General features: G+C 45.3%; 1 protein-coding gene across 2 annotated transcripts in view; it reads right to left on the minus strand.

Annotated features, from left to right (window-relative positions):
* PANK2 (pantothenate kinase 2) overlaps positions 1-24,023 on the minus strand; it is a 29,368-nt gene extending 5,345 nt beyond the window's left edge. The window contains exons 1-5 of one of the 2 annotated variants that reach the window (XM_067533648.1): positions 23,730-24,023; positions 8,543-8,895; positions 6,152-6,405; positions 4,800-4,976; positions 2,653-2,776 (exon numbers count right to left, since the gene is read on the minus strand). In XM_067533648.1, the coding sequence (XP_067389749.1) occupies positions 2,653-2,776; positions 4,800-4,976; positions 6,152-6,405; positions 8,543-8,895; positions 23,730-23,943 (1,122 nt within the window). In that variant the 5' untranslated portion in view covers positions 23,944-24,023. Of the gene's footprint in view, positions 1-2,652; positions 2,777-4,799; positions 4,977-6,151; positions 6,406-8,542; positions 8,896-23,729 lie in introns of those variants that run through there. The other variant, XM_067533649.1, reaches the window with a different exon arrangement.
* Between the last annotated feature and the right edge of the window lie 679 nt (positions 24,024-24,702).

Below are 24,702 nucleotides of genomic sequence, written 5' to 3' on the forward strand. Positions count from 1 at the left end.
TGCAGCTTCTTGGTCCTCCCGTCAGTATAGAATTTTAAGGTTCCAGCTTGACTGAAGTGTCATAACTGAGCACCAGCTCTGATCCTTCCAACCAGTTCTTCTATGCATGCTGCTGTGACCGAATACACCCCTGCATACCACTCTAATAATCTTTATAAAAAATACGCTCTGCATGCCACTCTAATAATCTTTATACAAAATATGCCTTGTGAGGTATCATTTGAAAACTAATAACCCTAATAATCCTAATAATATAGTGATGTGTGTAGCATCATATGTGACGCTATGAACATAAATCTGAAATGATGACTGAAAAGTGTTTACCAGACAAGTCTGGGGAGGGGGTAAACCCATTTCTCAAAGACGAACAACAAGCTGACGCCTCTAGCCAGGGGTCTTCAAAGCTGATTGGCAATCACCAGTCAAATGGCCATTGTTTGGCAACAGAGGGGGGCAAGAACAGATCTAGATGCATTTTCACAAACAACATGGAACCTCTTTCATCAAACAGTGGGAAGGAACTTTACCTGGGTAACCCTCATGAAAATGCATTTCAAAGGTGACTGGACTATAAAAGTGAAGGGCAAACACACCCCATGGTTTCTCTCACTCTTTCACCTTAGAAGACAAAGGAACCAGCCTTGGGACTCTGGGAAGGGTTCTGACCTGAGAATTTGGTCCATCCTGTTGCTGAGAACATGTGGTAAGGATTTTACCTTGAACCAAGTCTAGTTTGTTAAAGTATAGTTAATAGAAAGCCTTTTATCTTTATTTCTCTCATAACCATTTCTGACTTTCACCTCACATTCACTCAGGGTGTGACCTGCATGCTGTTAGGCTGTTTGTGAGCGGTCCAAGTTGGAAGCTGCAACAGCAAAGCACTGAGGCGCCATCCAAGGTTGCAGGTCAAGCAGTGACAACTCTTCACTGGTCTGGATTGCATCCCAACATGTGACACCTTCCCATGGTGTTCTTTCTACCAAGGAGTTCACTGCATCCTCCTGTACTTGAATTGTTCAGTGCCTTGTCTGAATTAGACTCTATATTCATGGAGGAATCGAAGTGAGTGAGGGGAATAGGATTTATATAGTGCCTTGTACACATTTATTGCACTTGTACTTGAGAGTGCAGAATAGTAACTTTTGTTGTTCTTATCAGCCTACAGTTAGAAGTATGCTTCAACCTAATGGACTGGATCCTGTACAAACAGCCCCAAAATGAAGTGAAGAACAGGTCTCAGTTCTTTCATAGCCCTGTACAATGCTGCTTGAAATGAATGCAACAAGGCAGCACTGTAAAGAAGCTGAAAGCACAGAGCTCAGAGAAACAACCCCACTAAGGCCCACGAGCATTGCGTTAGCTTAAAAATGCAAGAGTAACCAGAACAAATGATACACAGAAGGTTCTCTTTCACCAGGTATCGTTCTATTTTCACTGATGTACTTAGTTTGGACTCCCAGCACTGACAAAATACGGTAATTTTGTGCCTGAGAAGAAACAGGATATTGCTTAATGCTTTCTACCTGCAGTTCCAGGAGAGTAAAACACCTGCTATTCCACAGTTCCCTCAACAATCCCAGAAAAGCAATTTACCTTCTGAACAGCAAGAGAAACTGACTGGACCAATAAACACCACACCACTTTTTTTTTTTTTTTTTTTTTTTTTTGAAACAATGCTTTGAACTGCAGAGCTACTATTCGACTAGACCATTTTGGCAGGTGGGGAAGGGAAATCTAGGGTTACAATTTAAACTGGAGCATTCAGACAGATATGCAGGAAAGTGCTTCTACAGAGCTGAAACAAGATACGGCAGACTGGTAGCACATATGAGTAACTGATGGTTTGAATGTGTGTCTGGCCTGGTTTACATTTCAGGCAGTTTATGTCAACCTAACTATGTAAGTGTATACATTAGAATGGTACTCCCGCTGATGTAAGTCGCTAATTACTTTGACCCAATAACTCCTGCTGTGCGAGAGGCACAGCGCTTAGTTATAGTTAGGGCAACACAGCAGCTGTGTAGACACTGTTACTTACATTGCCTGTTGGCTGTCAGCCCTGCTGCTGCCTCCTGGTGAAGGATTGGGGGAGGGGAGGAAGCCAATCCCAGCTGCTGCCTGGGCCCTCCCTGCATCAGGCTTTCCTTCCCTTCCCCCCTCCTTCTACCACCCCTCCCCATCCCCAATCCCTCACCAGGAGGGGACAGGGGGGCTCCCAGGTGTCATTGAGCCCCTGGCCAGACTGTCACAGCAGAGAGTCTACCAGCAGTGAAACTGACAGTGTCAGTTTCACGGCTGCTATTATTTCACCTTTGGTCTCTAGTTCTGGCTGTAGGTAGGGGAGGGGAGAGGGAAGCCAGAGAGGAAATGTGAAATAGCAGCCCCTGTGAAACTGACAAGAATGTTGATTTCACGGCTGGTAGGCTATCTAGCTCTGAGCTCTGCACTGCTGTCAGTGCCCCACACTTCAGTCGGTGCAAGTGCTCCTAGTGAGGCATGCACCACTGGCAGGAGGGTAGAGTTGACACCAACAGCCAATTAAATTACTGCAGAGGCCGTAGGTCAACCTAACTTAAATGGACCTAATTTTGTAGTATAGACAAGCCCTCAGACAAAAAGAGGTCATGCGCTATTTTCCATAATTCTCAATACCTCATTTAAAGCACACATCCGTGCTATGGAGCCAATGTTATTGGTGATGGTTATTAAAGTTGCTCTGGCCAGGTCCTCTTTACTGACGGATTCTCTTTTCTCCTTGCTCATCATATTCCCAAAGCTGTGCAGAAAATTCTAGAGTTAAGTGTCCATTTACAGGAAATCATGCAGTACCAGAACACATGTAGCAATGTCAATTCCAGAATGAATGCACAATATCATTTTTAATGGCTGTAAAATTCCAAACATATAGTTACAGCCTCTATTTAAAATCCAGTAAGAATAAATTACAATAAACATTTGTTAAAAACAGACTTATGTTATGTGTTGGGGTGTAAACCCCACACTGGTACTGAGAGGGTTAACAAGAGCCTGAGAGCTCAATTCAAAGTTAAGTAAGTCAATCAGCAGGTCCAGGGGAAAGGAGTCAGGTTTCCTTAAAAGGACAGATAAAGCTCAGTTAGAAAGAGACCCAGCAGACAGGAGGTTGGGAGAATGGTCCGACTAAAGTGAAGCAAGAGAATTAGGAAAAATCATCGGAGAGTTCGCTCCTGTAGTGGGTTTCAAAATACGGGCAAGACTCCAAGAGGCAGCCTTTGGGTGCTGGTGTTCAAATGAGAAGCAGAGTATCAGAGCAGACCTGAGAAGGAGTAAAGTTTAAATCTAGGAAGGGCAGAAGTGGCTTAAGTTTGTCCTTTTGGTTTGAGATTTGTTGGAGAATTCCAGGGGGAATCCTGCGAATCACAGCCCTGAAATAAAGGTAAAGTCCAAGACCTCAGGGAGCCTGTGAGGAACATAGGTACACAAAGAGCCCAGGAATCGACTCATGGGGAGGCCTGTAGATGACCAAGGTAGGAAGCAGCCCAGGGACGAAGCAGGGGCCTTAAGTAGACAGACCTTGCCTGCTTAATACAGGGTTCCTGGGATGGAACCCAGAGAAGAGGAAAGGCCTGAGTTCACCTTCCAGCCACCAGAAAAGGTAGTGCAAAGATCCCACAGACCAGAAGGTGGAAGGGCAACTGAGTCAGGACTTGAGGCCATTGAATTATTGTTTGTTGGGCTTTTGGTTACCCTGCAAGGGGTGGCATGAAAAGTTACACAGAGGGCTGAGTTACAAGCCGTGGCGTACCATGGGTCTCCAGCACCTGGGGGCCAATGCTTGCATTTGCACCCCACCCCGTCGGTGGCAGCTGCAGCGCCCCACGGGGGGAGGGGAGGGTGTCTGCAGGCCCGTTTCCCGCTCTTCCCCACTCCCCCCCCCCCCCCGGGGGCGCAGTGGGTGCGGCTGGGAGCAGGAGTGACAGGGGCAGATGCCCCCTGGTGGCAAGGGGAGATGCCTGATGGGTTCTGCCCTGGAGCCCTGCCATTGGCTTAGTTACCTGGCCTTTGCGTGGCTAGGGTCCCTGGTGTCCTTAAACTTCCAAAGATGGGCTGTCTCTGTGAAGATAATCATCCCTTGAATGTGCCTGGGCAGCAGGCCCCTTCCCCTGCCTGAGCAGGGCAAGGAGCTTGCTCCTGCCTTTTTAACATGTCAGCATGTGAAGGTGAGGGGCAGATCATGATGAAATCTGCATCTTCAGACTAAGCACAAAGCCCACTGAGAGCTTGCCTTGCTTCCACCAGCTGAGTGTGTTTGTTTCAAGATTGAAAAAGTGCTGCAGAGGCTCCCAGCCCTGCTATTGGCTCTGCCACACCTCTGCAGTCTTATTGGCTGAGCAAAGACGAGGACAATGAGGGGAGGAGGGGAAAGGAGCTCCAAGCAAACAAAGTCATTGCTCCCAGTCCTGGCAGATGAAGGAAGGGAAGGCGGGGGGAAGAGGAGCCCAGCAAGCAATGCTGCTCCCAGCTGTTAGGCAAATCAGGGTGAGGCAAAAGCCACTCCTTCCCCACTTAAATGGCATCCAGATGCCCAGCATGGGGGCAGAGGGGCAGCGGACAGCTCCTCAAAGGAGGAGCCGGCCAGCACTCCCCCCAGGCCGGGGCACGGGGGCATGGCCCCACCCTCGGTACGCCATTGGTTACAAGAACCAGCACACCACTGCAGGGCTGGAGAGGCTATCAGTAGGGAAAGCCTACTATGCTATGCCCACCCACTAGGGGGTGGGTCAATGGTGAGTCCAGAAAAACTCAAGGTATATCCTTACCTGGATGCTACAGCCCAGCCTGGCAGTCCAAATCTCTCATAATCCCCTCCATAGATGTCCCGCACTAGTTTATCCACTTTTGTGCTGTCTCCAAGGGATGCCATTTCAAGAGCCTCTTCAAAAGTGGAGCAGCCAGTAAGAAGACAGCAGAGACCAAAAAAAGTTCCTCCTCCAAGACTAACAAAAAACAAAACAAAAACCAAAACCAATATTTTCTCTCATTTTGAAAAGAGAAAAAAAGGGCTTGCTTTTTTTTTTTTTTTTTTTTAATTAATTATGTTGCTAAACTCCTCTGAATACCAAAAGCTAGCTCAGCTCCCAAGCATTTTTTAAATTTCCTTCTCACTGCAAGTCTAGAAAGAGGAATTAGATTTAAGTCCCCTTTCTTACCACATTTAAATCTGCTTCCTTGGGGTAACTTCAGTCCATAGATAAACCCATGGCTAGTATCCTTTCCCAGAGGTCTTCACTTAAATGAAAAGTGTTTTTTCCTCATCTTACAATATTTACTCTACAGCATGCTGAACAAACATCTATGTACGATATCGGACATCAATCCTGTAATAAGCTCTGTGCAGCTGCAGTGAATCCTACACAGGCTGCATACCTTTGCAGGACTTGGATTTAATTGCTCTAAGTCTGCAAAAAATACGTTGTGGTAAATTCACTGCATACACATGCTGGCAAGGATGCATAATAAAAAAAAAAACACTTTCCTTCCTGAGGTACACTATGCACTCCTTGTCTGTACTTTTTTTGTACCAACAATATTCCTCAAGACCAAGGAAGTTCCCATGCACAGATCTGTGGTGCTGCTGTACAGTAAGTGGCTATATTATTCTTTCAGACTGGATTACAATTGTGAAGGGCAAAGATTAGCCTGAGTTAATGTTCTTCCCACCATCCCATCCCTCCTAACGGGTAATACATTTCTGAAAAGTCAGTCCAAACCCTGAATACTGGAATTAAAAAGATCACATTAAAAAATGATGTTTTTGAGTATACTTGGGTTGATTCCAAAATAGGATTTACACTCCTCTGATTAAAAAAATATATATTAGTTTCCTGCAGTAGCAGGAGGATGAATAGGTCAAGAACTGGTCTCTCTGAAGAGGCTGGCTGTGGTAAGGAGAACATTGTGACATGCCATTCAGACCAAAAAAAAAAAAAAAAAAGACCTTGACTTGCTGGAGGCGGGAATGAGGAGGTATGATATAATGTTGAAATAAAGAGTTGTCAGACAAGAGTCATTTTTAAAGCAACTTGAAGATGTGATGTATCCTTTATCACGAGTAAATTCCAAGCTGCAAGACTATTCTCTTAAAGGTAATCACTATACTTATAGATCTTACCTGGTCCCAGTTACCCTCTTATAATTGTCTTTGGAATACACAGCCAAGATGCTGACCCCTGAACCAATGTTCACCAAGAGAAGAGGATACGGATTCTCTAAGTTGAATGGGAGCTTCCGACACTTTTCAGAATCAGTTGGGTTTTCAAAGTAGTAGCACTCTGAGCGTCCATTGAATCCAACTGAGTCAATGTACAAAACTCCTTTAATAAGGCAGTCAAGTTCATCTAGTTTGCAAAGTTGAAGGTCACCCATCTGTTAAAGGAAATAAAATTATGAAAGAGCCAAAGAGATCTGATGCTTTTATACTCCAGGCTAGAAAAATGCACTAACAAGTGCATTCAGTGCCCCTCCTTGCTCTGCCTGGTGGCAGAAAAAGGAGAGGAGTACCGAACACAAGAAGGTTCCCACTCTCCCACATGCATCTGTATTGTGCAGAGTGGAGTGCTCCCTGTGCTATTTAAGGCTATGTCTACACTGCAGCACTAATTCGAATTAGCTTAATTCGAATGACAGAAAGCGATTTATAGAAAGCGCTGCAGACTGTCCACACTACAGTGTTTGTGCTGGTTTCTTGCGTCCACACTGGCCATCCTTAATTTGAATTAGAAAGCAGTGCAATGTGGGAAGCTATCCCACAGTGCAACTAACCATAGAGGCTGTTGTGACAAGTGTCATCATCCCAGGATGCAGTGCTGCTTCCCCCACCCTCTTCCCCCACCTGCAAACAAACAGGAAAAGGATTTTCATGCTGTTTTTTTACTCCCCCGATCACCACTGCTGCAGGCACATGGAGCCAGCTGAACTATACTCTCATTTTGACCGTGACAAATACATTTCAGCTTATCCTGGATTACTTTAGAACTGTATGCTGTTTGCCTTTTATGCTCCCCCCACCACCCCATGTATATTGCTTGCCTTTGATTTTGATTCTACAGGTGTCTGTAGAATGTAAGACAAATAACAGTCAGTTAGTATATTAATGCAGTGATACAAATGTTTCCATTTCACAGATGGAAAGCAAAATATAATGTATCCACATGTAGCACTGTGAATAAACTCTTAAGAAAGTATCAATTTCCATGATTGGCCACCGAAACAATGTAGCAAAGAATTTCCTCTCACTGCTGGCATTTAAAACGCATTCACCAGGCCAGGAGGGGGGTGGTGAAATCTTTCAAACCTTTAAAGAGACAAACTGCAAAGGGCTTGTTGTGTGTGTGGGGAGGTGATCGCAGCTTGGATTTTAAACCCATTCACCGCAGGAAATGAAGATTTAAATCTTCCCGGGGCTGCTTTGGGGGAGGGTACTGAAATGGGGCATCATGGGATACAGTCTGGAGGCCAATTAATTCGAATTAAGTCCCATTGCGTCCACACTCACATTAATGCGAATTAACTGATGCGCTTCAGGCGCTAATCCACTTGCAGAGGTGGTTTTATTAATTCGATTTTAAAGGCTCCTTAATTCGAATTAACAATGCGCAAGTGTAGATGCGGGAGTAATTAATTCGAATAAAGGGACTTTAATTCGAATTAAGCCACCAGTGTAGACCAGGCCTAAGTGTTGTGCTTGGCAATCTGGTAATGAGGTTAATGCACGTCCTCACTCCAGTGAGTAGGAAGTAACAGAAAACCCAAGTCAGCGCCAATGGAAAGGCTCCCCCTGACTTCAGCGGGGTTTTGGATTAGGCCCAGAGTGCCTCACAACAGCCAGAAAAGGGAAGGAATCAAAGGAAAATGAGAAAATGCTGGCTTCCTCACAACAGCCAAGAGGGATTAGCATGGTAATCTTCTCACTGGGTCATTGCCATTGGACCCTGCAGCAGACCCCTCAATCTTTGGTCATCTGATAAATATACTGTACAACCTGGGCTTGAAAAAGTTAATATGCAAGCAAGCTATAGATATATTTTCTACATATGTATTCCAGTTATAATGAAAAACATTCTTATGATGAATCTAGACAAGCAAGTCACTTGCAGTTAATTTACCACTTAATTCAATGGATTCTTAACCAACTCACAGCCATATAAGTTATAAATGAACCTCAATCAACCATGTAAGTACAAAACAAATATTAAGCTCATGAACAGATAACAATGGAACATAGGTAGCAGAAATGACTGAAGTCGAATGACTATACAAGTCTTGTAAAGGCATATTTCATGGAAATTAAAATGAAATAATTCTGAAGTCACAGCAAAGCTGCATAAACTTAATACACCAAATATTTCTAGGTCATATTAAACTTGAGCTCAATTTAGGGCACTAGATTTTTCAGAGGCTAAATCAGAGACTGAAATTACTTTCAGCTTTTATCTTGCAATCTTTCAACTTATATGAGACTTCACTATTGTATCCTAAGTGTATTAAAGCCAAAAATGCATACTGTGCGAAAGTCCTGCTCAAATTTGTATGCTCCACCTCCTGTGGCACATAAGGTAGTGTGGAGACTTGAGAAGTGTTTTTCGCTGCCCATTTGAATAAAAGCAGGCATGTCATGAGTAGGAAAGCGTATAAAGTGCAGATTGCCTTTACGTCCACACAGGGTAAGGTCCTTCAGTTCCAGGTGCACATCCCGAATGCCTGTTGATCCATAGGCTACATTTGAGGTCAGGTATTTTCGGATACTTTTAAGATTTTCCACTTCCTCCTCCTCCTCCTCAGCAGTGATGTCTTTTGGTTCAAAATAAACAAGCTTGACCAAGGTTCCTCCAATATCCAAACCAAACCAAGGAAAGACTAAGACGGGGGAAAAGGAAAAAAAAAAAAAAAGAAATATTATAAAGTCTTAATTTCTGCAGAATAAAGATGTTAAATTATACAGTAAACCCATTTGATAAACAATTTCATGCCATGCAGTTTCCAAAAATTTCACAAAATGCCCATGAATCACACCTACCTTCAATAGACCCAGTAACCACCCCAAACACAGGCACGCAGTTACCACAGAATATGCTCTGAGGAGAAAGTCCAGGGTACACACCTTAATACACTTAAAATATCTTTATGAAACAAGGACACTTCACCAGAGAAGTAGACTGTATCGTGGAACAGGCCTCCCAAATACCCCAAGAGAACCTGCTTCAATATGGAGACAAAACTCTTGGTCCACAAACCCCTAGATTTCACTGACCACACTACATTGGAACCTATGCAGAGTAGCATCCAACAATTACAATCCATACTCAGAATCATAGAACCATAGGGTTAGAAGGGACCGCAAGGTTCGTCTAGTCTTGTTCTCCATGTCCACTGAAGTCAAGACAAGAAATGCGTGTTAATTACTTATGAACAAGTCGTCTAGTCTAACCCCCTGCCAAGCTACCAGGGAGAACAATTGATCACTGTCATCTTATAATATGTTAAGGGCCATTCTAAAAAATTATCAGGTGCCCCCTCGGTCTTCTTTTCTGAGCACAGATCTGACTGTTGTAATTTTAATCCTTAACAGTTTCTCTTATGATGTTGTGATACAGAACCAAAGTGGAGCCATGGATAATACTAGCATTTTACATCAAAGTAATGTACAAATGTTAACTTATTACAACACACGACACTGAGGAAGGTAAATATTCTAAGGTGCCCAAGGGAGACAAACAAATGTTTAACTGGTTCTTTTATTAGTTGAACTTTCCCATGGCAAGAAATATGCATTAGCAACAATTAGTTATTAGACAGTGAGTCTTGGAAGACATCAAGAGAAAAACCTGTTTCAGGTGGAATCTGCAGGTACAGCTAAGCACTGGAACAGATGAATACTACCAAATGAACTAGAGGGAAAGACTAAAAAATTGAAGCTAAAGAGGATACTGGGGACTAAAGCCTAAAGAAAAGAGTAGGTATATCCATGCTCTGTGGCTTGTGGACAGCTGCATTAGAAATAACCAAGAAATTAACTACAGACATGAAGTTATTGAAAATAAATTGGGCTGCAGAAAAGTTAGCCACTCAGATCCCTTGTAGAAGGAAGGAGCTCAAGTCTTATTAAAATTCTGAAGCATTCTTTCCAAATAAAAACAGACAAATACCTTCCATTAGTGAACTTTAACAAGGAAAGATGAAAAGAAACTTGAGCGACAAGTAACCACACCTAGTAGTGTTCCACTTTTGCAGATGAAATGAAGATCAAGGAGAGTTTTCCTGTCCCTTTCTTGGAGAAGTGATTGTTCCAATTAAGTGGCACAGAGTAAGGGAGCCCTATGTTGGTTGCAGGGTAGCCAAGAGAGTCTGAGAAGCAGTAGGATCAGCAAGCAGGACCTCCTCTGCTTGGGCAGCCCAGTAAGTAGTCCAGGAAATGCATAGACAATTGCTTGATCTCAGGAAGCACTAAAAGCAGTGAGAGAGAAATGCACACAGGCTGCACCAAGCAGAGGAGAACAGAGAGGTAACACAAACCATTATGGGGAATGGTGGAAACTACTCCCAAACTAGCTGCTGTTCTTTTAAAAACCACAGGCAAAGTTCCTGTGTGCAAATATATTATTACTCTTTCATTCTCTACTCTATGGATTAATGTGGTTGCTGTGCAACAGGAAGGAACAAGAGACCTTTGAGAGAGAATGAAACCCACTGGAGGTTTGACAATTTCACTCTACGTCTCTTGCTGCCATCCCTAGCAAATTAGCTTGCATGAAAGAGCAGTGTCATAGGCCTGATATTGGGAGCAAGAAAAGACATGTATAAAAGGGGAGAACATAAGAGGGACAGAAGAGAGAGAAACTAAGAAAGAGATTTCAAGCTAAACTTAATTTAGGTACGGTAATAAAGATGTGTTACCCTATTACTAGTGTCCACGCACCTCATATTATTTAATGTATACATCCTTACAACACCTCTGTGAAGTAGATAAGTACTTTTAACCCTGTTTTATGGATGGGGTGAGGCAGAAAAGAATGAAGTGTTTTGCCCAAGGTGTAACAATCTGTAGTGGAGCAGGGAACTGACCCAAGTGTCTCAAGTTCCAGGCTAGTCCCCAAACCGCTGGACCCAACTTCCCCTACTTGGGTACCAAAGGTACTACTCAGACAGTACGGCAACAGGGCTTTAGAAGTAATCTTCTAAACAGCGAGGTAACAAAACACTAGGTTACTTACCAGTGACTGATGTTCTTTGAGATGTGTTGCTCATGTCCATTCCATTATAGGCGAGTGCACGCCACTGTGGTTCCCGGAACTTTTTTCCCCTTAGAAGATCCTGTAGGGCCAGCTTTGGTGCCCCCTGGAGTCCCGCACGCATGCCATGGTATATGAGGCACTGCCGGCTCTATGCCCCCTCAGTCCCTTCTTTCTGCCAACTCCGGCAGCGTAGACAAGGGGTGGGTTGTGGAATGGACATGAGCAACACATCTCGAAGAACATCAGTTACTGATAAGTAACCTAGTTTTCTTCTTCGAGTGATTGCTTATGTCCATTCCATTACAGGTGACTAACAAGCAATACCTTGGAGGTGGGTAGGAGTTACCGGTGAGCTGCCCTGAGCACAGCTCTGCCGAATCCCACGTCCTCTGTTGTCTGCTGGGCAATGATGCTTGAGCCCTGGTTGAATGCGCCGTCATTGTTCCCGGGAAGGACACTCTCACCTGCTGGTCGCAGAATTTGATGCATGATGTAAATCCACGAGGAGATGCCATCTCCTCTCCTCCTCTGAACCACGTAGTTCGGGAAACACAGGGAGAAGATGATCTTAGTTACCATGAAATTGGGAAACCACCTCAGGCAGGAAGGCTGGATGCGGCCTCAACTGCACCTTATCCTCATAGAATACCGTATAAGGGGGCTCCAAGGCAAGGCCCTAATCTTGGAGACCCTCCTAGCTGAGGTAATGGCCACCAGGAAGGCTACCTTCCCTGAAGGCATGAGCAGGGGGCATGAAACCATGGGTTCAAAGGGGGGCCCCGTGCATCTCGAGAGGACCCGGTTGAGATCCCAGGGAGGCGCCAGGTCACAGACCTGCGGCTAAGCCTGTCCACCACCTTGAGGGACCTGACCGACATGGGGTGGGAGAACAGCAGTCTCCTCTCTAGCTGCTGATGGAAGGCCGAAATGGCTGCCAGGTGAACCTCCAGCGAGGCCAGCGGTAGACCCTGGAGCTTTAGCTGGAGCAGGTACTCCAGGGTCACCTGTTAAGGCAACAGACGGAGTCTGGGGCAGTCTGTCTAGCCTAAGAGGTAAACCGTTTCCACTTAGCCCAATACACGACCTGTGTAGAAGGTTTCCTGCTGCCAAGCAGGAGTTGTTGGGCCTGCACCGAGCAGGCTCTCCCCGCTCTGTCAGCCACAGAGCCTCCAGGCCGTGAGGTGCAGGGGGTCCAGGTGCAACAGTTCATGAGGAATGTGTCAGAAATCGACCCAGTCACGCGACCTCGGAGTGAACAGAACCAGGCCAACATGAATAGGTCCAGTTGGGGAACTCTTTCCCCCCCCCGCTTTCTGGAAGATCCTCACAACCATCTCCGGGTGCAACTGCCCGTCGTGGTGGGGTAGAAACGACTTGCTGAGGCTATCCGCCTCTTCATTCCTCACTCCCGGGAGTCTCTGCAGAGGGCCGAGGGGCACGCTCCCCCCGCCCATCTATGTAAACCATGGCTGCGGTTTGGTTGTCCGTCAGCACCTGCACCGCTCTGGCTGTTGGGAATCAGATAGGTGAATGGCCCTCAGCTCCTTTACGTTGCTGTGCAGCAGCTTCTCCTCCCCCAATCAGGACCCCTGATTGCCTGAGTTGACGCTGATGTGGAATCCACATCCTACATCGGGAGCGTCAGAAATCAGGGTGACCGACAGGACCAGTTCCTCGAATGGAACACCTTTCACCATTGCCCGGGGAGTCCGCCACCAGCCTAGGGAGGGTAGGACGGGTGAGGAACTGTAACCACCCGATCCAATGGGTGTCTGCCAACCACCGTGAGACGGAGAAATGCCTGTGGCTGGGGAGGACAGACACCTGAAGTGATCTGTTTAACTGTTGTCCGACCCCCTGGGGAGCCCCTGTTGGGGGGCTGAGGACGAGCTGGGGGGTTGATTTCTACTTCTGAACCCCCTATTTCTGTCCCTATTTCTATAGGGTTGAAAGGGCCTAGATGGAGGCCTTGGCTGCTGCTGCGCCTGGGGCCAGAACTGCTGCCTGGAAGGTTGGGGTGTGTACAGGCCCAGGGAGTGAAGGGTGGCTCTGGAGTCCTTCAGACCGTGCAGCTTTGCATCTGTCTGATTGGAGAATAGAGCCGACCCATCAAAGGGGAGGTCCTGAATTGACTGCTGCACCTCCTGGGACAGGCCCGAGGATTGCAGCCACGAACACCTCCTCATGGCAATGGCGGAGGTTATGGCCCTACCCGCCAAGTCAGCAGCATCACTGGACATCTGGAGGCTGCACTAGCCACTGTGATTCCTTCATCCTGGATGGTGGTGAAGTCTGTGGCCTGGTCCTGGGGCAGGGCATCAGCAAACCGCCTGAGGGGGAGTCCCACAAATTAAAGTTGTATCTACCCAGGAGGGCCTGAGAATTGGCAATCCTGAACCACAGGGCTGCCATTGAATATATTTTTCTCCCAAACAAATCCAGCTTCTTGCTGTCTTTGTTCTTGGGAGTGAAACCTGGCTGACCTTGCCTGTCCCTCTGGTTGGCTGCGTCTACCACCAGGGTTCCCGGGACCAGGTGAGTAAACAAATACTCGAACCCTTCGGCCAGGACATAATACTTTTTCTCAGCCACCTTTGACGTAAGGGCGACCGAGGAAGGTGTTTGCCACGGGGCCTTTACAATTTTGAGGACCTTATCATGGACTGGTAGGGCCACCCTCGCTAGGGCAGCCGCTGCCAGCACATTGAAGAGGGTATCATCGGCCTCCTCTAACTCCTTCACCTCCAGCCCCAAGTTAGAGGCCACCCTCTTGAGCAGTTCCTGGCGCGCCCTGAAATCCTCCAGTGGCACCATATGGTCCCGGGAGACTGCCTTGTCCGATGAGGACTGCCGAGGCGCATCCTGCAGGTGTTCCCTCACCTGACAAAGGAATGCACCCGTAGAGGGTCCCTCCATGGGGTCCAACTCCTCGTCCAAGGAGTGGTGTCTATGGGCCTTCTCCTGAGCCGGAGGCACGGACCGAAACCCCGCTGACAGGATGGATTGTGGCCCCTGTCCCATTTGGATGCCCCATGGGGCCCAATAAGGCCATTGCTGCGGCCATTGACCCTGGGGCCAAGCTGGGGCTGACTGCACCGCTGGCTGTGGCACCTTGTGGGGGTGTCGGCTGCTCCGACGACTGTCCCCCCCTGTGGGACCCCGAACCACTAGATCTGTGATGCCATGCACGGCCTCGGTCCCGGGTGCTGTCCAGTGCCAGGGACCGTCCTCTCGACACCTCCGAGCTGGAGGACGACGAGCACCACCTCCGTCACCGCAAACGGTGCCGGCAAGTAGAGATGCGCTCCAAGGAGCTCGAGGTACCGGAGTGTCATCTCGGCACCGAGGACTTACGGTACCGCTTACCCTTTGGTGACCGAGACTGGTGCCGCTCTGAACTCCGCGGTGCTGAGCCTCACTCCGGCAACCAGGTTCCGCATCAGGGACTGCGCAGTGTGGGGTCTTCATATGGTGACCGGGTCGGTGCGGGCGAACTCCTCGGTGCCGGGGATGCAGAGCAGGAACTGTCTGAGCATCGCCTGGCGGACCTCGACCGGTGCCGCCTCTTGGCTTGCGCCACCTCCGGCGCGGGGGACCGACATCGGCACCAAGAGGGAGATGCCGCATCCCAAGTCGAAGCAGGCCGGCTTGACGACGCCGACCTGGAGCGACTGCTGGGGGAGCATCCTCGCTCTACCCCCGATGGCCGTCTGGCAGGAGATCTTCCTCTCCGTACCGGGGATCTCCACCGCCCTTCGGGGGGACCCAACACGGGTCTGCCCCGGGACACCGGCCCCTTTTCCCTCGGCAGAGGGGGGGATGGAGGTGGCGTTGGCAAGGCCAACCTTGCTGCCTGAAAAGCCTCTGGTGTCAACGGCATCGGCAGGGGCACTCTCCCACTCCCAGGAGTCGGGGGAGGCTCCCTGCTTGGAGATGCAGGCACTGGAGAATGCTCGATGGGCCATGGCCGGTGCATCTCCGCACTCAACCCTGCCCGTACTGACAGCGCAGGGGAGAGTCCGCGCTCCACGCGTCCTCTCTTCTTCTTCGGCACCAGGGATGTTGCTCCGTGCCGAGTCGAGGCTAGTGCCGGTGGTGCACTTCGCACCGAGGTGATGCTCAGTGCTGTGGAGCGGGACAGCTCAGACACCCGGCAGAGCACCGCCTCCATGAGCAGGGCTTTTATCCGGATCTCTGGGTCCTTCTAAGTCAGCAGTTTAAAAGCCCTGCAGATCTTACATTTATCTTTCCTGTGCTCTTCCCCCAGGCACTTAAGGCACCGATCGTGGGGGTTGCTGAGCAGGAAGGCCTTCCCGCAGGAGACACATGGCTTAAATCCAGGCGACCGGGGCATGGCCCAGCCACTGTAAGTCCCTTAGGGACTTCTTATCTAACTATACTTAACAACTACTTAAAACTGAAGTACTTCGAGTAACAAAGAGTTCAAACAATGGGGAACTGTACTTGCAGAGAGCAAGGCTAGTTCCAGCAACTGACAGGAGCATAAAGAAGGAACTGAGGGGGTGTAGGACCGGCAGTACCTCAGACCCCGCAGCATGCACGCGGGACTCCAGGGAGCACCAGAGCCGGTCCTACAGGATCTGTTAAGGGGAAAAAGTTCCAGGAACCGTGCACAGTGACATGCACTCACCTATAATGGAATGGACATGAACAATCACTCGAAGAAGAACTATAATCTAATTAACACATGTAGGAAGTTGGATTGGTAGGCAAAAAAGAGCAAACAAAACGTTCCCCCTACTGTTCAAAAGAACAAGCTGGAATAGAGCTCTCACACAAAGCTGAACTAAAGCAATGGATGGATATTTGATATAAATAAATAGGAAGCTATTGTTAATCAAACTAAGCATATTATTTCTTTCTTTGACCCCTTCTCCTTACAACAAAGAATGGAATTGTTAGAACAGTACTATGTAATTATGTAACTGTATGATTCATTTGTATAGCCACTAAGACTTTCTAACAATTAGTTTACCATTTTCTATTGCTCCATTCTAATGTTGCTACATACTATACTGACAGTACTGCAGGAATTTTTTTTTATTATTATTTTTTATAACCCTAATATTTCACAGAGTGAGAGGGGAAAAGAGATCTAGGCAATCATAGGTCCAATGCTCCTCAAACTGTGCTATGCATATTACTGGTGGTACAGGCATTCATTTATTAGCATACGGCTCCTTTAAAACTGCATCAATTAAAGTCAGGAAGTTACCAAGTGCTGAAGTTTTAGATGTGAAATGCTAGGTCTTGAAACCTGAGAATCACCAATCCAGCCCATCAGTTTAGGAGGCATTCATAACTTGAGGATTATATAAATGAGGACATCTTGGTTTAGAAACTTCACCCCAGCTCATTTTCAATACTCTACTTAAAACATTCAGTCTTTCTTTCTCCCACCAAGAACTATTTCTGAATCAAGTTTTATTTTAGTATAGATTTTTTCTAACGAGCAGTGATTGCATACAGTACAGAATCAGAATTTCAAATATTTCCCTTTTTAAAAAATTGCATTTTAATTTAATCAATGATCCCCATTAGAGTTTAATATCTATACACTGCATATTTAGAGACATTGTTCAGTAAGGACATGCGAGAGGTGTTTAGGCTCAAATCTGCAAGGTTTTTTGTTTTTTTTTACTATACTGTAAATATGTTATAGGGTAAATACTTTACAGGCTACACAGCTTCTTTAGAGAATTTGAAAATCCAGTCTCAGAAGGAGACATACCCCCACCACAGAACTATTTTTGGCCTACCTTTGTTTCTGTAGAAGAACAATGAAGACACATTAATTCTGAAGTATGGATAAGAAATAGCTAGCTCATTCAACTAACTCCATTTGAAACACTGGAAGGAAAATTGTTCCTTTTTTTGCACCATTGGGAAGTCAATCAGCAGAGCTTTCCTCATTGATGATTTTGCAAGACAGTCTAATGCTCCATATCTACAAGGCCATTAAAAAAAAAAAAAAAAAATCTACTCTGCCCATGAGAGGTAGGACGTTTTCCTGGATGAATACCACCACCTTCTACATCATCTACACTTTCATTTAAAATATTAATTTTCTAACCCCTTTAGCTGAATAAAAACCTTCCATATCTGGCCAGAGGGTAGCCATTGAAGCATTGTCTTTTTAAGTTTCTTACGGTCTCTCTGACGCTGCTCAGAGCTTTGCAGATCTAAAACAACGTGAAAACTGCTGCTACTCAAAAACTTTGGGCAGCTATGAAACTTACAGATCAATTTCACTCTCCTGATGATTGGCAAAGCTATAAACAGCACACAGGCAGACAGTGATCTACTGACTGGCAGAAGAGGAGGACTCAAACTTACAGTAGCAGAGAAATACTTCCTCATCGAAGAAAGAATGCTGAAGGAAGGATAGAATAGCAAGGATCCCTCACCTATCCTGCTTGCAGTTAGGAATCTTTAGTGTGGGAGGAAGAGAGAGAAAATTCTCCCTATACCAGCCACAGGAGCAGGCTGGGTGATGTACATTTATAAATCACCTAGCAGCCAGAAGCCAATATGAAAGAGTGAGCCCTTGAGCAGAATTCAGGACAGCAGCCTGATAAGAAATCTCAGAATTCTCCCCTTTCCCAGTAACTTTGGGGAAGGGTTGGTTTCTCACCTGAGTATTGTCCCTAGACATGGTGGACTGCATACACTTTATACAAGGAACGAGGAAAACAAACTAGAAATTGGTTTCCATTCTCCTGGCTCCCATAATCCAAGTTTTTTAAATGATTTCACTTTTCAGGGAGGTAACTGTCCTCAATATTTGATTATTTTTCAAGCCCCAAATTGGGCTAGGTATTTCAATGATAAGCATGCAAACTAAACTCAGCATGATACAAAAAGTGCCTGACACAGACAAGGCAGGAGAAGAAAGAGGAAAAATTATGTAGTCATTCAGACATGTACACATTACTGGTCCCTTTATTTTTGCATTGTGCTATGCTAATGCAATACACTCAAATGCCAACTGCAATAAGACTTCTTAAAACATTTCATTATTTATTCCTGATAAGTGCCCTTCTCTTGCCAACTGAGGAAGCAGAGTAAAGAACAGGTTTCTCTTTTCCCTTAACATGGATAATTTTAAGTAGTAACTAAATACATACATTTTCCTCCATACAATTTAAGTACAGAGAGCAATGTTAATATAAGAGGTTAAAGAATTACACCAAGAAGTCATCAGCTATATTATTTAAGAATCCTTACTGGCATCACTTCATCTGAATGCCACACCCAGGAAAGAACTACTCTCTGCATTGACTGAGTGACAGATGTACACATATTAAGACTAAAGGCTTGTCCACACAGAGTTATTCAGGAATGAATAGCTGTTCCTGAGTAACTCCATCTGTGGACAAGCCTTAAGTAACCATGTGCTCTTCTCATAGTAACTCTTGCCGTACTCTTTTCCTTGAGTCACATTTAAAATTAAACTGCAAGCTCTTTGGGGCATGGAACATTTTTACCTTTTTTGTTCTGTAAAGCATCTAGCAGTTCTGGACATTGTATAAACAAGAAAACAAAAAATTCTTATTCACTCTACAAGGTTCAAATTCTAGAAGTGTCTGATGAAAAAAGATGATATGATCACAACAAAAAAAGGTGATATAGATATCCAAAGTGGATTTTCTTCACTTGTTATGAAGCTCAAACTGTATCTCAGACTGATCTTTAAGTTACGAATCAATTATACTAAGAGCTAACAAGGAGCTTAGCCTACAGAGCATTGGAAACTGACAGATGACTTAGCTAAACATATGACAGCATCTCTCCACTTACTCTAAAATATTCTGTATTGAATTTTAACCAGCTTGCACCAGTATTAAAATTATATAACCAAGAAAATTTTGTTTTACATTTAGTAAAAAGCAGCACTAAATCTACACTTCTGCACATCTCTAACATGGAGCTTGATTAGTAATTCACATTTTATATACAATTTCAAAACAAATGGTATTTAAATCAGGACTTAAATTTAAGACAACAAAATAACTGCCAAAATATTTTATTTTTATTTCTAGTTATTTAATTATTTTCTGTTCTAAATGTTATGTATGCCTGGATTTTAATCAAACATACAGTATCTGAAAGACTGAAAAATACAAAAGCCCCTTCATAGAAATCAAACAGGCCAGAGATAACTTAGGATAAGAGTTGGGTGAAATTTTTCTACCAAAACTTTTTTCTTGCAAAAAAAAAATAAAAAAATAAAATGCAGATTCTGAAACAAACATTTCATGAATCCACACCAACATCACTAAATTGTTTCATCAAAAAACCTAAAAAACACTGCAAAAATCAAAACATTTACATTTCACCATTTTCAAAACAAAATATTTAGATTTTTATATGAAAAAATCTTTTAGAAATTTCCTTTAATTTAAAAAAATAATAATAATGTTAAAAAATACTTAAATTCTAAAAAAAACTGTTTGACCCAAGATTTTTTTCCTCAGAATACTTCATTCTACATTGCTTTCCAGCTAGAGAGACCATGCACCCCATTTCCTATTGGGAAACTACTGACATTTCCTCTTCTATTTCCTATGCCAGTACATTTATATGAAGAAATACAAAAACATCCAATGCATAGGAATAATAATCCCTGCTCTGCTCTCAGAGAATATGCCAGGTACTATTTTTGAAGTTGTTCATAGTGTTTACAAGATAAATGGATTCTATCTTTGTTCAATCTCTTTCTGTTAAGAGAAACAAAACTCATTATAGCATAGATTTCATGAGTCATTCGGATCTGGTAATCAGTTTCATGTCCCGCACTTAAGGGAAAACATTGTCTATTCATGTCCATGTCATTTGCCATATCTTCTCCTACAGTCTTATCAAAACAGATATGATAGATAGCCCAGATGAAGAAAGAGGGTATTTACCACATTACATTTTTGGTAGTAGGCCCTCTAGACACTTGAACTGTGTGGAGAAAAGATTCCTTTCACTGTGTGATAGATAGTCCAGTAAATGAACTAATACCAGGAAAATAAATCATAAGTTATCTCTGGATATGTTTTCGTATGTACGTTGGCATCCTGCACATGCAAATCCAGAGAGCAACGCTCCACCATTAAATACTTTTTGAATTGGCACTAATTAAAGATATTGATAACGCTAAAGCAGCTGGAGATCTCATTGGAACCCTGCTTCACAAAATTTCTAGGAATTTTTTTTTATTCCATAAAGCAACAAGCAAACAATAATGGCATATACAAACCGCTAGAAAAGGACAAAGATAAGCAACTTGAACTACAAACCCACTGGAATCCTTTCATTCTTGGAGAAGCAGTGTTCATCTTCTAGTGCAACATATATTCAAGGCAAGACAAACCTCAAGCTCAAAAGGAATACTTGCCACATTACAGGAGCAGACAAGTGACAGCTAAATTAAGACAATCTTTGATCATCTGCCCATTAAGTGGTTCTCTCACTTAGATTTACTTGTAACTTAAAAGAGGGTACCAGTATTGTACTCGCAACAAGGCTATCACTAAACATGGAAAATGGACACACTTTCTGTGAAAGAATGTACAAATGGATGCCCTTCCCTTATTTCTTACATCATCAAAATGATCTGGAAAGTAAATTTAGACAGACCATCTGTAATCCTAAATACACCACACTGATCTCTCAGGCCGTGGGTCTCTAAATTTATGAAGAAAATCTGCAAATAGAGGTACAGTATCTGAGTTTCTCAACAGTCTCCTACACCAAAGTCACCCTGATTTCACAGATTTAGTTTTACTGAATGGAACCAGAGTCTGACCTTTCAACATTTCCCAGTCCTGAAGAACTCTGTGTAAGCTCCTCTCTCCAACAGAAGTTGGTCCAATAAAAGATATTACCACATCCACCTTGTCTCTCTAACATAGACCTGAGTCTAAATCCACTCCAAATGCCTGTCAGATTTCCTTTAATCTCTTATGAGTGACTGTAGTAAGGGATTTTACACTTCAGATACCCAAGGTCCAATCCTTGACTCTCAGGAATATTAACTCAACATTTCTAGACCCAGCCATCTCACATTTTCTGTTTCATTGGGATTCTCCTGCGAGACAGTTATGATGAAAGTGTGACACTTCAACCTTGTTTTGTAACCCTTCAAAGCCTTTTCAGTTTCCTAATGGAAGCTTCACCATATCTGTTTCGGTCTCCTTTCTTAGAGACATTTCATAAATTAGGAGACTGAGCTTGGTCACCTAGAGAACTGCATCTTTAATGTTTTTTTTAAAAAGATATTTAGTTCAAGTACTAACTTTGTAAACATCCAAAAAAATATGCCCTTATTTTTGCTCTAAATTCAGATATACTTTGAATATGAAATGGGCTTTAAAGTTTCTCTACTTTTTGATCTAGTGTTGATAAAGTCAGATTATTTTATTCTTTCCTTTAACCAGAACCTTAACAAAAAAACAAACAAAAAAAAGATTGAAGGTCTTCAATATCAATCTTCCCAAGGGATCAAGTTACATAGTAAGTATGCAAAGCATCCAATAAGATCCCTCTCCTCAAGGCAAAGTCCTCAAAGGACTCTCTAAAGCCATAGCTGGGAATAATAGAGCTTTATACTACTAAATCTGCAATATGGCCCCCTAAGATTTGCAATTCCTTCTAACACTATAAGACTGTCTCTCCTCCACCAATGCAAACTTTGACTCTTTCAGCATTCCTCAAAACAAGCAAACAAAGTACAAAAATAAAATAAAATTTACAAAACTAAGTTAACAAAAAACTTTCATTTCTCCTAAGGGCATTTTATGAGAAACGTTTTATATTTACTCTTTCCCACCTTGGAATTCATTTTTGCTGCTTGCTATTTCCCATTAATGATATCCACAAAAGTGGATGCTCATATATCATGAAGAGAAAATTAGATTCCTTACCTGTAATTATAATGACGGGCACCCTTTATTACAGATATTACTTTCCTATATACATATCATGTTTGTAATAAAGGGATACATTATCTTTCATCCTATATTTTGCAAGGATTTTTTAAAATGGTTTTCTACTCAGTTATGTAGTTTCAGCTTTGGACGTCATTTCCTGGAACAATTGCATTGCTGCAGCAGTGCTGCAGAATTTGAACTTGAAGTGAGGAAGGAGGCCATGGGGAGGGGGGAGGGAGAGAGAGGAGGGGAAGGAGCCTACCATGCTCACACTGTGGTGAAACTGGCATTGAACAGTATTCCCTATAAATTGTTATAACATCCAGACCAGTGGATGCCTTCCATTATGGAAAATAAGTTTCATATAAAAAAGATGGGTATGAGGGAAGGGAGAAAGCTCCTTCTTTCCTGCAGCCAGAGAAGTCTTTCAGTGTTATCAGCCACCTAACATACAAAATAGAGCCCTCGAGCATGGTCCAAACTCTGGTTAAAATTCCCCATTTACTGGTATAGTAAGGGCTATAACCTCAGTACTTCTCTCCAGCATATTGATCTCCAGCTAATAGAGATCTGGTAATTTTTTTCAAGCCCTGTAAAAAAAAAATTCAGACTAAAAATCTACTGCGGCTCATTTGTTTAGCACCTTTTACTCATTGCGCAAATAATAGGAACTCACATTGAAGTTACTTTAGTTATCCTACTACTTTAAGGTATAATTGCCTCTTTCAAACAAACACTAACTACAGCATAAATAAATGAATAAGCTTTCTGTTTTGCTTTAGTAGTGCTGAGCCAAGCCAATGAGTTAGAGCCACCTGAATAGCAGCTGCTCCATGCTGTGCTAAGATGAAGGCTGTTTTCCTTTTGCTGGCTACTTCATTTTACACTACAGGTCATTTCCAACACAGCATTTCCAAAACATTACATTTTTCTGATCTCACTTGTTCCTTCCTCACCCTAGCTAGCTCCCCCTTCAGTCCTGAGCAGATCTCCCCATTACCACAGCTCAACCCCACACATACACCACTCCCCAGACTCCCTGTGTACCTCATGCATTCCCCCCGCCACAAGCCAGGTGCTAGATCCACCTTTTGTAACTCTCTTTCTGACCCCACCTACTTCTCACTGCCCCTACTTCAACCTCCCCACCCCAGCTCTATCCCCCCACCCCATTCCTGCCTACCTGCATTCTCCTCCAGCTCTGCCCCTGCTTGACCCCATCCACCCCACTTCCACCTACCCCACCATCCCTCCTCAGCTCCAGCCACCTGCCACTCCCCTGCCTGTCCCACCCCTTCCTGGCTCCGCCCCACACGCCCAGCCCCGCCCACCTGACACTCCCCGCCCCACCTCTGCCCCAGTTTCGCCCCGCCCTCCCTTCCAGCCCCGCCCACTCCCTCTGCCCCGCCCAGCTCCCGCCTCCTCCGCCAGCCCCACCCTTCCTCAGAGCCGCCCTCACCTGCCCCGTCTCATCATCTGCCCCTTCCCCGCCCCAGCCTGGCCGGCCCGCATCACTTACGCGGGCGGCTCTTGCGTAGGGAGTCGAGGCGCTGGCGGGACATGGAGCCGCCCCGCTCGCGGGGGTGGGGCCCTGCCCCGCTGTCAGCGTCTGCCCCGGCTCCGCTGCTGCTGCGCCGCCGCCGCGAAGACACCGGCTCCCGCCGCCGCTTCTCCTCGGGGCCGCTCGCCGTCGCCGCCTCGACGCTGCCGCCGCCATTCTGCAGCGGCTCCATCCGCAGCGCCGGCCCGGCCACGGCACTCTCCCCCTGTCTCCTCAGCAGCGGCGCGCGCCACCACCGCAACCAAGAGCCGCACTGCGCCTGCGCTCAATGGCGCCGAGCGTGGCCCTTCCTGGGGGGGGTGGGACAGCTCTAGGATTTGGGCCAATCGTCCCATTCAGAGGCCAGAGCGACAAGAGAACTAACCAATAGAAGCTCGACATGGGCATCGAGGCGGGGAAACGGAGCTTCGCTTTCTTTTGTCCAATTAGCTACTTCAATCAAGGATATTGACAGGAGAACTCATCCAATAATGTGGCTCCAGTTCACAAGGGGCGTTTCACACGGAGGCGTCAGGGGACTATTTCAGAACGATATGACTTTTGCCTATCCGCTTCTTCAGCAGAAAGAGTGACAGGGATTGCGTCCAATGGAACGATAATATTGGACAAATGGGGCTGGAATAGAGCAATGATTGACAGCCATCGTCGCCATAACAACACGGCCCACGAGAAGGCCGCGGAAGGCTCTGTGGCTCGACATGCGATGGGCAAATTCCCCCAGAGGGCGCCGCGGCACAGAGCAGCGGGCGATTAATTTGCATTCTATTAACATATGAACATTGCAGAGGCCTAAAGCTCGGTACAAACCCAACCCCCCCCCCCCCCCGCCCCACTTCCCTCGATACCGCCGCGAGCCCTGCTCTCCATGGCAACCCTCTGCCCGCTCCCCGCCACAGCACCGCTCCCCCCCGCCCCCACAGCACCATTCCCT

The sequence above is a fragment of the Emydura macquarii genome, unplaced genomic scaffold (genome assembly GCF_026122565.2).
Source record: "Emydura macquarii macquarii isolate MOO-44397 ecotype Brisbane River unplaced genomic scaffold, CSIRO-AGI_Emac_v2 contig_3345, whole genome shotgun sequence".
Classification (NCBI taxonomy): domain Eukaryota; kingdom Metazoa; phylum Chordata; order Testudines; family Chelidae; genus Emydura; species Emydura macquarii.